Here is a 12,434-nt window from a genome sequence, read left to right as displayed (position 1 = left end):
GTATCTCCTCTATTAGTTTTTCGTTCAGTTTTTTTTGTCGTTCGCCATTTCAACTCAACATTTAAGTATTTATTAAAGCTTCAGGTATGTTCCGCGCAGTTCAATCAGTCCGCTCACTCTCCACCACCGCGGCTTGCCGCCAGGATTTGATCCAGCAGACCTTTGTCACCAAGATTCGCGAAATCGCCAAGAACGCCGGTAACCTTGCCAACTCGGACCCAGCCGTCAAGAAGGCTCTCCAAGAAGAACTCAACAGACTGGCCACCAAATTCCAACTCGCCAACGCCGATGTTGTCTCCAAGCTTCCAACAAACTTCGAGACAGCCAAGGTAACTTTTAACCAATTTCATTATCCGTTTCTTCGAAATGCATTTCAAGAAAAATTACAAAAGTTTCCGTTGGACCACTAATTTTTTTGACATTCCACCGATTCCGAGAAAGGGGTTGTCTCCGAGGAACCGATTCCGAGGGAATCGGTGGAGTGTCAATTTTTTTCGGCAAAAAGTATACAAATATATCATAGGCGAATGATAACTCGAATATCTTTCTAATAGAATGCAGGGGATGAAAATGGAATATATGGTTTTCGTTTAAAAAAATCTGTTGAACTTTTCCTAAATATATGTTATTTTTCGTGTTTTTGAAACAGAATGTCATTACTTGAAATTCCACTGAAAACAGGATATAGGATAATTCTTGCCGGAAGAGGCTTCTTTAGAAAACAGATAATTTTTCAATTTGAATACAAAAAAGCAAAATTTGAAAACTCTGAAGAGATAAAATATATTCAGAATCGTTCTTTGCCATATTTAGTTTTTAAATAATTTTCAGGTTGATTCCGCTGTTCAATCTGCTCTTGAGGGACAAACATTGGCTCAACTTATTGAAGGAGTTAAGAAGGAGCATTCTGAATACATTGCCTCCCGTGATGCCAAGAAGGCCGAGCAAGCTGCTCGTAACGCTGCCCTCAAGCAATAAGTCTGAACTCTCGATTATAAATGGTGTATTGTTCCTTTTTTGTAATAGATCTTTTATAGATTTTTGAACCGAATGAACGTTTTTGTTTCATACATGAAGCGAGTTCCTGACTTGTTGCTCCCTAAGTTTCCTGTTGTTTTCTTCACAATAGCTTACTTCTCTCAGCTGACAGTGTTTTTGATAAAATACTAGTTATCAGCATTTTTCGAATGAAAATCACGGGTTGTTCAGTTTTCATCAAGCATACAAACTCAAACAGTTTTCGTCCTCAGAAGACATTAGTGGGTGACGGGGTGACTAAGAGGGTGCCTTGGACACCCAATTTGCTTGCGCACATTCAAACTGCAACCGTCTGTTTGAATTTGCTGCGCTCTGTTTGAATCGGCTACGCGACCCAATTCATATTCTTTTGCAGGGTTCGCGTTTTTCAAAATGGATACAAAACTCTAGTCACACTAGCTTTAGTCAAGGTTAGCAAATTCTTTATTTTTTTTCAATATTTTAAAAACTAAATTTGTTAGGATGGTCGATTTTAAAAAGAAGCAAACCACCAGAATTGTTGTACGAAGTTCTCGAAAAGACGTTTCATCAGTGCCACAACGAGAGCTCAAAAAGCGTAAGGTATGTTGAAAATAGCCAAAGTTATTGTGGGAATATCAAAAGGCGGGGCGAAAGAAGGTCATTACCAATATGACATCATCGTGACCCGATGAATGGTGCTCGTTGGGGGGGAGATAAGACCGGTCCCGTCTTTTCCCTTCAAGTTAATCTACATGGGCCGCACGATTCTTCTTACTAGATATATTTCTCTTTGGCAGCCACTCTTTAAGTCGGTAAGAGTGAAAATTTCGATATTTGTGAATTTAAAAAAAAAAAAATTTTTAATTTTTATGTTTTCAGAGTGTACACTTTGAAGAGGAAATATGCGAGGGTGCAGTGGCAACATCCCAATTTGTGACAAAAACTAATCGTGAATGGACATTTGTTGCAACGAGCTTGTAAGGAAAACAGTTAGATTTTTAAAAAAGCAATTGTCAATTTAGTGATCTCCCACACGAGAATCGTGTCGTGAAGCGAGAGGCAGGAGACAAAGAACTTCTAGTTCTCTGTAACTACTCCGACAGTAGCGAAGATGTTCCAGATTTCGATGGTACACCATAAATTTTTTGACAACTTCAAATAACTGATTTTCAGATGATTCTGACGACCAAATCCCTTTCAATATTTTTGCTGAGCAAGGGATGCGTATATCATGGCAATCAGGAACGAAGTAAGTGGATTAAAAAAAATAAATCGAGGTTTCCATCTTTCCAGCAGTTCGAGTGTTAGCACGCTCCGTATTACAAGTATGCTTCGAATAGAGAGCTGCCGACAAGATATTTCGCCCTTCGAAGAGTGAGTGATTAGTAAAAAAGTGGTAAAAGAGTTTTATTTGCTTCAGATCTGAAAACATCCGTCGATCAAGCTACTCCAGTGGAAACGACGACATAGAAAAGGCTTTTCAAGGAAGTTTATCATGTTCGAATGGTAAAAAACATAGCAGATCCCGAAATCCATCCACAACTGAGAAAAATGACGATTTCGAAAGTGGAGACTTTTGGGACATCGTCGAATTCTAAGAAAACATCATATCAAACAACCCTATCCATCTACTCATTGATCATCAGTCATTCATTAAAAAAAGCTTCCCGTTTCCCTCGAAAAAATGTATCGGTACCCGCCTCCGTATGTGGCCTATAATTGGTTATATGTTAAACTGTATTTCCATTACTGATCGAATTCACTTCTGTTCTATTACCCATCATGTTCTTATTCTACTCACTGACACGATCATTCTCAGTCAATTTTCATTCCACACCCCCCTTAATTCCGAATCTTAATTTATTCACCCTCGATTCTCCGGGATGGGGAGAATGTCTCAGGAAAGCCACCCATCCCCAATAAATTATTACATAACTTTTATTATGTGTGTTATCAAAAAAAAAAAACAATAACTGATTTGTGATTCATATCTGAGCAATGTGTATCAAACCAAACTTTAATTTTGAAAATCCAGATGGGACTGAAAAAGAAAATAGTCTCCAAACTTGCAAAAATTGCTGATAACGATTGGATTCCCAACGAAGAGCATCTCACAGAGCTGGTTCATCTTCTGGATGATGCGAAGGATGATGTATGATCCCTATTTTCGATTCCAATAAAAAAAAGAAATTTCAGACGGAAACCCAGGAAAAAATTCGAAATGTCGATCTAAAAGTGTTGACTAGCTTGCTGACAGCCTACCGAGCCACATGTTGCGATCTAGATATTGGGATTTATCAAGTGTTGCAAACGCTCGAGAAGTTCGGTACCGATTTCAGTGATCTACAACCCTTGGTGTTTGGGGATGAAGCTAGAAAAAACTATGACAATCTGAGGAAGATGGGATTAGATTTGCACGTCAGAATCACACCAGATGATGTGAGTGAAACAGGGAAGCAGTTTAAAATTTGAGACTTTCCAATTTCCAGGCTATCAAAACGTATTTCGACGCACCCACTCTTTGGAACACAGTGAAGTATCATATTCGACCGGTTAGTTTGAAAATCCGAAATAATCATCAACGGAATTACCACTTTAGGTCACAGAAGACAATGCGGAGAAAATCTACGATGTTCGTTTTGTACTTCGTTTCTTCAACTCCATCCTCTATCCAGCCTCTCCGGTTAGCATTTTTTATGTTTACGACTATTATTTGCTATTTTCAGCTCTCTTCAAAACTGTTTGTTGAACACAACTGTCTGGCTCTTCTCTTCTCGGCTACGTCGTCTTCCGATTCGTCTATTCGTGCGTTGGCTTTTGCGTGTCTTCAGAAATTCGTTAACCACCTACAAGAACTGAATACTGAAATATTCGCTGAAAAGGCGCTTGTTCTTTATCTCATTCGCATCTTCAAACATGGTTTCGACACTTCTGTACCTAGAGTCTCGAGCAGTGAGTTAGACTTCGGATTTTGATTAATATAAAATCAATGTACTGTTTTCAGTGATCACTCACTTCTTTGCCAGAGTTTCAAAGCTTATGTTGAACCCATCACATGATGTTTATCCACAGATCATGGCTTTTCTCTGCATGAAACCGATTTTTGATATTCAAAATGTAAGAATGTTAGATTCAGATTGCTGTTTCTTATACTTTTTTTTCAGGTTCCTGAGTTCTACAAACTTCTATTTTCGTCCTCTCCTGAACATCACACAGAGGAAAGAGAATGGCTATTGTCGTTGATTTCCGAAGCGATGCTTGAACCAATGGACTATCAAGTCCTTCAAAACAGAGCCGGAATCAAATTGCTGCTCAGCTCATTCGCCAGTGTTTGGTTGGATCGAAAAAGTAGATCACTGATTCTCCGAACTCTTCAAAACGCCGTACAAATGCCTTCAGTAGCGCACGATCTTTTTACGAGAGAAGGTCTACATATGTGGATTACATCTGTCATTCATGTAGGTGTTACAGATGATCCCAATGACATCCAATATCTTTCAGAGTGGTCGATTCAATCGATGGGAGAAAAACTATCTAGCCCAAGTGTTCTGCAGTCTTCTAGAAAACGAACGAAAATATCAAAGAGGAGAAAAAGGAAAAGAGCAGGCGTGCAAAGCGGCAACGGCTGCCTCCAGAATCTGCAGTAAGAAGATTTTATTGATACTCGAAGGTATTTCAAAGGATCCACAGTTTCCCGGAGAGCAAGAGAAAGCACTGGCATCAATTAATCGAATCGAGAAAGCTATTGGGAAGAAGTGGAAGAGGAAGAAGAAGTTCAACGCCGAAGAATAGCCTTGTTTTGTTTTCATTGTTGATTTTGTTATGTTATTGTTGTTGAACCATTTCTTATGAATCCAGTTTATTTACAACTATAAGTTAGTTCGTGTTTCACAGAAACACAAATTCCATCGTCACCCTCTTATTCCAGATTTCGTCAAGCGAATTTTAGGTTTATGCTTCAAGCAAGGCGAGTTTCCATCATCCAAACGAAACGTTTCTGGACTCTCATACATGCTGTACACACATCGTAGTCGATTCCGATCGTTTTGTTTTGTGAATTCGTGGGGATAAAGTTTGGGATCATAATAGGGCAGTGGGCCTCCATAGGGAGCTGGTGCACAGTCGCAGGATTGAGATTTCCACATAGTTGCCCAATCCGGATGCCATGAATACATGTGCTGGACTGCATCAAAACCGTCGAGCATTCCTGAAAACCATTCTCAATACTCTCTAACTTGAAAGATCTTTCAACTTACCTTTACAACTGAGAGTTCTTTCAGATCCAACAGGAACTTTGAAATATTTACAAAACCATTTGAATGCCTTGATTCTTCTTGATTCTCCGGGACCTCCTGGTTCATCTGGATCCTCACCTCCGCACTCGTTATTGATTATTAGACTTGTTGGTCCAAAAATCGCATCTCGGTATCCAGCTCTTCGATTTTTTTTGGATGGTTCCCAATCTCCAGTTACAATTTGATGCATAGATGGTTTCGGGGGTTGAGGTGTCATATAAAACCAAAGAGAAGCCATCATAGCCAATGGAGGATCCATTTTTGTCATTACAAGATTTGGATTCTCTAGCAAGTCGACTTTGACACCTTTTGTGAGTAGAAACTGTTGAAAAAGACCGTAGTTGTAGTTCCATGAGAGTTGAAGAGCACCTCGTCCAAAATAACATCCTTTGTGATAATCTTGGTCCGCATGAGATTCGATATCAGAATTACATGGATACCAGAAATCCAACATTGGATCACTCTTACAGTATCTTCCCTCTTCCACGCAGCGTTTTCCGTCGGCTGGTGAGAATCCAGGAGATGTCGGCGAAAGGAACGAAGAGTTTGGTCCTCGTTCAAACCAATTATAGAATCCACCTCGATAGAAACATTCATGAGCTTGTTCCAGGGTTAGGTCGGTGTTGCTGGAAAAATGAACAATTTTCAAATTTCAAAAAAGAATGATTTGAGCAATTTGAGTAATTGAATTTACCGAAAAAAAACCTGTATTAGAAGGGCCGGCCCTTCTATTACAGGAGCCTTACAATTAAAGGGCGCTCTTCTATTGTTCCGGCCAATTTTTTTTTCAAAATTCTCATCGAAAAATTCGCTGAATGCTCGTTTAAAATTCATGAAAATATCTCAATTTCATCAAAATTGAGCAAATTTTACAAAAACAAAAAGAATTTTTTGAACGATTATCGGATTTCCAGAATATTTTTCACTGAAACCGTATGGAAATTTTCGATATCAAACAGCATATTTTGAGGAGGTCCTTCTATTACAGGGGCCCTACTATTTTTCCAAACCCTTTTCATAGGGCCCTTCTATTAGAGGGGACCTTCAATTAAAGGGACCCTTCTAACATAGGACTTACGGTATAAGGAAAATATAGATCCCAGTGATAGAAAGTCCCCATCACAATACGTTGTTTCAAATTAAAAATTCCCGTATTTTTTCAGTGAAAAGTACTCCGTTTTTCACAATTTCACAGAACATTGTTGAGGAATTCTTTGTTGCTCAACAACTTTCTCAATTTTGAAAAATTAATTGATCTTCATGAATTTTAAACGAGAATTTTTCAAATGTTTCAATGAGAAGTTATGGAAAAAACAGATGGGAAAAAGGGCCCTGTGGAGGTATCTTCGAAGAGTAGAAAAGCCGACCTTCTACATAGAACAGGTTTTACGGTATCAAATCAGAAAACTTACTTGTAAACACTTGCATCGTTTTCACCAGTTTCCTGCAACGCATGAGCAAAAAATGCAGCAGCATCTCTTTTGTGATGCTCATCAGCTTTGAATTGTTTATTCGGATGGGATGCTCCAAACTCTGGGAAGTACCGAGCAGCAATTATGAAAGACTCGTAGGAGTACGGTAAGCATGGATGTGGTCCTCGTCCAATGTTGGATTTTGGAAACAAATCATCAAAAATTTGTTTTGTAAACCATTTTTCTAAAGGGGACTTGGGAAGATCGTTTGGATCTGATGGCTGGGCACAATCCTCTTCTGGTTCTTTACCGTATACTGGATGCTCTGGGCAAAAGTCCGGAGTCTCTCCTGCAATTTTGAGATTATGAAGACTCAGGATTAGACATAAAGATCTATAATCAGCTCACCTAAAATCGCAAAAGGTGTGAAAAGCAGGAGGAAAAGCAGTTGCATCGGACACCGATGCTTCGTCACTCAAAGTACAAATAGAGTCGTTTCTTCCCTAAAAGACGCCGACAGACCGGATCGTCGGACAAAACACGGATTATTGGGATGGAGGTGGGGTGGGGGGTAAGTGCGAGAGGCAAAGTGCGGAATGCTCGCGGAATAGAAGGAAATCGAGCTTCGACTAGTTTTGTTTGCTCATTCCTTTCCCACAACTTTTGGACATTTCTCTGTTTCTCACTAGCTAAATGGCAGCAATTTTTGAATTTTTAGGGAAGTGGTAAATTTTAACTAGAACGGTTTTGATGTGTTGTTTCAGAGACCTTGGAGATATGAAAGAGTTGTCAAATGACAAATTGTTAATCGTAATACACTGCTGGACATCATTATAAGTTCACTTTGAATTTCGAGTTTTCTCGAAAACTGTGAATATAGACTGAACAGCATATGAACGCAATAAATACTATTTTGAAATGTCAATTAATTAATACCATTCGATACCACTATCGTTTCTTGATTTTGGAAATTTCGAAAAAAACGGAAAAATGACCCGAAAAAAGGGACATAATTATAAGCACAGGTGATTCGCGAACAATCCGTTACGGACGCTCCGCGTTCGCGCGCGGTTGAAATAGGAACCGCATACGGACCGCACGCCAACCGTTTTCAGTAAATAGCCGTACATTATTCGGATTGATCCGTATCCTGTCCGTTCGCGAGCTCCGTATCCGATCCGATTGCGAATCATAACCAAACGGATCCGTTTGCGAATCAAATGTTTTATTGAGTTCGCAAACGGATCCGTTTGGTCATGATTCGCAATCGGATCGGATACGGAGCTCGCGAACTGATAGGATACGGATCAATCCGAAAAGTGTACTGCTATTTACTGAAAACGGTTGGCGTGCGGTCCGTATGCGGTTCCTATTTCAACCGCGAAGGTCCCCTCTAATAGAAGGGCCCTATGAAAAGGGTTTGTAAAAATAGTAGGGCCCCTGTAATAGAAGGACCTCCTCAAAATATGCTGTTTGATATCGAAAATTTCCATACGGTTTCAGTGAAAAATATTCTGGAAATCCGATAATCGTTCAAAACCGTAACGGACCCGTTCGCATTTTACCTGTGAGTTCACTTGAAACAATCGAGCATAACTCGGGATATAGGTTTTGCACTGTGAGGAAACTGCAAATTATAACAAGTATAACTCAATATAGTCCTATTAGCATAAGAAACTTGGTTGTATACTCATAATTATGCCTCATCCGTTTTTGGCCAGCTTATACTGAAAATAAAGTTTTCCGTTGATGAATGTTCTGAAAATCACGAGGACTCTAACTTTTTGAGTTTTTTAGTATTATTCTTAAATGCATTCCTCATTTAACTGTTGAAACATTATGATTTTTTCACCAACCCGAGAAAAAACCAGCATTTCAGCTCATTTTTATCGCTATGTTCCAAGTGGTACTGTACCTTGCTCAGTAGAAACTTGACTGAGCTAATTAGCATAAAAGAAAGATACACTCGTGTTTATTCAGAAACATACATAAAATCATAAAAATCTGTATTGGTGTTCATGGAATCACGCAAAGTGTCGGACCACATAAATTCCAAGCATAAAATTGGGTTATGAGTAGGCATGTTTAAGGAGTTGTTTTGTAAAGAAGGATACACGTAATCTGAAATTTCTTTTTGTAATCACACTTGCCGGTTATCGAATTTACATATAATTAGAAAAATTGTTTAAGTATTCCGGTATAGACAAACAATGAACCTTGGAAAACTGCAATTTTTTGAAAAACATACCCTATTTCCGAGCTCTCAATTTTTGTTTAGAATCAGTTTCACCTATTTTAAAGTTGCTGAACACATTGGAAAAGTCGCAAATAAAATATGCAAAAAGATTCATTTTGATAGGTCCACTACAAGTAAAAAAAAATCAGTCAGTAATCTACGTTTCTAACCTCAGAAGGTACTTCATATCTCTTCGGAATGATTGTTTCGAAAGGAGACGTCAACTACAAAAACATAAACTCGGACTTTTTCAATATGTTCAGTAACTTTAAAATAGGTGAAACTGTTTTTAAACAAAAATTGAGAGCTCTGAAATAGGTCATGTTTTTCAAACAATTGCAGTTTTCCAAGGTTCATTGTTTGTCTATTCCGGAATGCTTGAACAATCTCCCTAGTTTTCATGTAAATTCGAGAACCGGCAAGTGTGATTACAGAAAAATTCTAGATTACGTGTCTCCTTCTTTACAAAAAAACTCCGTAAACATGCCTATCCATAACCCAATTTTATGCTTGGAATTTATGTGGTCCGACACTTTGCGTGATTCCATGAACACCAATACAGATTTTTATGATTTTATGTATGTTTCTGAATAAACACGAGTGTATCTTTCTTATATGCTAATTAGCTCAGTCAAATTTCTACTGAGCAAGGTACAGTACCACTCGGAACATAGCGATAAAAATGAGCTGAAATGCGGGTTTTTTCTCCGGTTGATGAAAAAACCATAGTGTTTTCAACAGTTAAATGAGAAATACATTTTAAAAAAATACTAAAAAACTCAAAAAGTTAGAGTACTCGTGATTTTCAGAACAGTTATCAACGAAAAACTTCATTTCCAGTATAAGCTGGCCAAAAACGGATGAGGCATAATTATGAGTATAGATACAACCAAGTTTCTTATGCTAATAGGACTTTATCGAGTTATATTTGTTATAATTTGCAGTTTCCTCACAGTGCAAAACCTATATCCCGAGTTATGCTCGATTGTTTCAAGTGAACTTATAATTATGTCCCTTTTTTTCGGGTCATTTTTCCGTTTTTTTCGAAATTTCCAAAATCAAGAAACGATAGTGGTATCGAATGGTATTAATTAATTGACATTTCCAAATAGTATTTATTGCGTTCATATGCTGTTCAGTCTATATTCACAGTTTTCGAGAAAACTCGAAATTCAAAGTGAACTTATAATTATGTCCAGCAGTGTATTTCGTCTTTCGTGGAAGATGTTTAAAAAAATATTATTAAAGATCTTTGACAAGATGACGATTATATTTTAGTTGATTAATTTTTCATACCTTTTACAGGAACCAATAATCAAAAGATGCTGTAAAACCTGTAATAGAAGGGACACTCTAATAGAAGGGCTCTCCGAGAGGAGTTCGGAGAAATAGATGGGCACCTAGTAATAGAAGGGTACCATTAAAATATGTTGCTTGAAATAAAGAACTTCCTTACATTTTTAGTGAATGATATTCCGAAAATTCCACAAATTTACAGAAATTGGCTGACTCATTTTTTCTCGAAAAAGCTCAACTGCGGTGATATTTATAACTTTTCATTTGAACGAAAACTCACAGAACTTTACAATGAAAAATTTCGGCAATAAAAAGTCCGGAAAAATAGAAGCACCCCTTCTACTTGAATAGTCTCTGTAACAGAAGAGCTCTCCGGAGATTCCTTGGAACCATTGAAGGGCCGGCTCTTTTAATACAGGTATTAGGGTATCTGACTATTCAAATGAATTCAGTAATTTTTACTCCCAGAACTTTCAATTCTTCCACCCAATCCCTCGTCGTTTCAGTGAATTGCCAATTCAATTGATGTATGGTCACAAAGTGAGAAACCCCGATGGCAAACCAGCAAATTATCAGCTTTTGACGTTATTGCTCCCTATTATCATTTTGCAAACACTACACACACAGAGGCAATAAAACAGTTTTCAGGTGCGAAACGAAAAAAGCCAACGTATTAACACACATTGATGGCATTCTTTACATCTTCATTGATTTCCAGATAATGAAAGAGATTCATGATGGAGGTTAAATTAGAGAAGAACCTTATATGGTGTATTCGATTTCCGGGTTTTCAGCTGGAAAATTAATTTTTTATGGGCCATTACATTGGTATTGAAGTGTTGGTGATAAAAATGGTACTAAAAAGAAAGACTGTGAGGTGACGAAAGTTGTTGAGGTCTGTGATCAAAGTTACAAAAAACTTCCAAAGGAAAAATGAATTCCAAGATAAGGGTTTGGAAAACTAAAAATGTTCATAAAATTTTGAAAATTTATGCGCAGACAATTGACCTATAGATCTTAAACTTAATGGATACATTAAACAAGTGACCATCTTGGTTCAAAAAACTTATGTAACTCTCTGAGATGACAGTTTTTGAAGCGAGGTGTTCCGATAACTTCTAGAATTGTCTCTGCAATGAGACGGAAAATGGATTGGGGAATCTTCAGAAAAGCAAGTTCAAAATTTTAATGCCTCGTCTGGAGCTGGAATTTCTCAGCATAGTTAAATAGAAAAAAATACAACTGTACATATCGGTCCAAAAGTCTTGGTCAGAAATAGTGCATCAGCGAACGTAAAATTGGGGCTTCAGATTTTTTTTTTTTGCTGACCGAGTTTCAAACGTAGTTATCTGGAGCGCGATTACTGGCCAAGCCCTTTGGAACCATGTGGTACTGTACACCAAAATCCGATTTCCAAAAAATTCAATTAATCTTCATAGTTATATAAAAGCTGGCAACCAAACACGAACTACACTTGTGGTGCAAACCTCTGCTTTATCATAAATTTCAGGTTTTCTATAACTTCTACAGCTCTTGTAGTTTTTCTTGTTTTTGTTTGCGCAAGTATATCTATAAGCATCAAGATGCAGTACATCAGTTTCTAAACTATTTCAACCTTGTTCCTTGCTCTTTCTTTCATTTTATCATAATGCGATTCTATAATTAAGCCATTGCAACACTTTTTGTTCTCATATCATGGACGTCTAAAAGCAGAAAAAAGGGAATCCAATTCTTCTGCCATATTTGACTTCTCTAATCGCATTACTCTCCTTTATTCTCAATTAAAATCTTCAACGTGTTCCGGATAGTTTCTGATAAGACTCTCTGGAAGCGGTGAAATTCGGAGGACAGCGGACGCATCGTCGGGCGTACTTCATTTGCCACGACACTCCAATTCAAACAACGACTCTACACGTTTTTGAAGAAGGACTACTGCTGAAAGTGATAACGTCTCTCTTCTCCTTTTGCTCTTACTTTCTTTGTGTCAACTGATAAATCAATTATAATACACGGCAATTTGTCCATTAGGCTTGGCAGTTATAAACGAGAGAAGAAATGAAAAGAAGAAGAAATTTTTGTTTGACACACAAAACTCTAGTTTTCGAATTCAAAGTGAAATCAAATTATAATGGGTGTGGTGCGATTGTAAATTGTGTGTGTGCTCCCGAGTGAAACCTGAAATTAAATTGAAAATAG

General features: G+C 37.8%; 4 protein-coding genes across 4 annotated transcripts; 3 read left to right on the top strand and 1 right to left on the bottom strand.

Moving 5' to 3' along the window:
* Positions 1-86: 86 nt before the first annotated feature.
* Positions 87-978, top strand: Cbr-atp-4 (the record flags this gene model as incomplete). The annotated part of the gene is made up of 2 exons (XM_002637206.1): positions 87-329; positions 832-978. The coding sequence occupies 2 exons, from the start codon at positions 87-89 to the stop codon at positions 976-978; spliced, it is 390 nt and encodes a 129-aa protein (XP_002637252.1).
* Positions 979-1,500: 522 nt separating this feature from the next.
* Positions 1,501-2,597, top strand: CBG18930 (the record flags this gene model as incomplete). The annotated part of the gene is made up of 6 exons (XM_002637205.1): positions 1,501-1,599; positions 1,879-1,976; positions 2,022-2,128; positions 2,173-2,248; positions 2,293-2,373; positions 2,420-2,597. 6 exons carry the CDS (start codon positions 1,501-1,503, stop codon positions 2,595-2,597), a joined length of 639 nt encoding a protein of 212 aa, XP_002637251.1.
* A 437-nt stretch (positions 2,598-3,034) lies between these two features.
* CBG18929 lies at positions 3,035-4,791 on the top strand (the record flags this gene model as incomplete). Its single annotated transcript, XM_045237803.1, is given in 8 exon segments — positions 3,035-3,151; positions 3,187-3,438; positions 3,489-3,551; positions 3,599-3,682; positions 3,726-3,951; positions 4,004-4,116; positions 4,164-4,457; positions 4,471-4,791. 8 exon segments carry the CDS (start codon positions 3,035-3,037, stop codon positions 4,789-4,791), a joined length of 1,470 nt encoding a protein of 489 aa, XP_045096615.1.
* A 119-nt stretch (positions 4,792-4,910) lies between these two features.
* Positions 4,911-7,160, bottom strand: CBG18928 (the record flags this gene model as incomplete). Its single annotated transcript, XM_002637203.2, has 4 exons — positions 4,911-5,206; positions 5,256-5,920; positions 6,707-7,055; positions 7,115-7,160. 4 exons carry the CDS (start codon positions 7,158-7,160, stop codon positions 4,911-4,913), a joined length of 1,356 nt encoding a protein of 451 aa, XP_002637249.2.
* Between the last annotated feature and the right edge of the window lie 5,274 nt (positions 7,161-12,434).

Source organism: Caenorhabditis briggsae, assembly GCF_000004555.2.
Source record: "Caenorhabditis briggsae complete genome, chrV, whole genome shotgun sequence".
In the NCBI taxonomy this organism is placed as follows: Eukaryota; Metazoa; Nematoda; class Chromadorea; order Rhabditida; family Rhabditidae; genus Caenorhabditis; species Caenorhabditis briggsae.
Note: the sequence above shows the minus strand (reverse complement) of the source record. Positions and strands in the feature narration are given on the sequence as shown.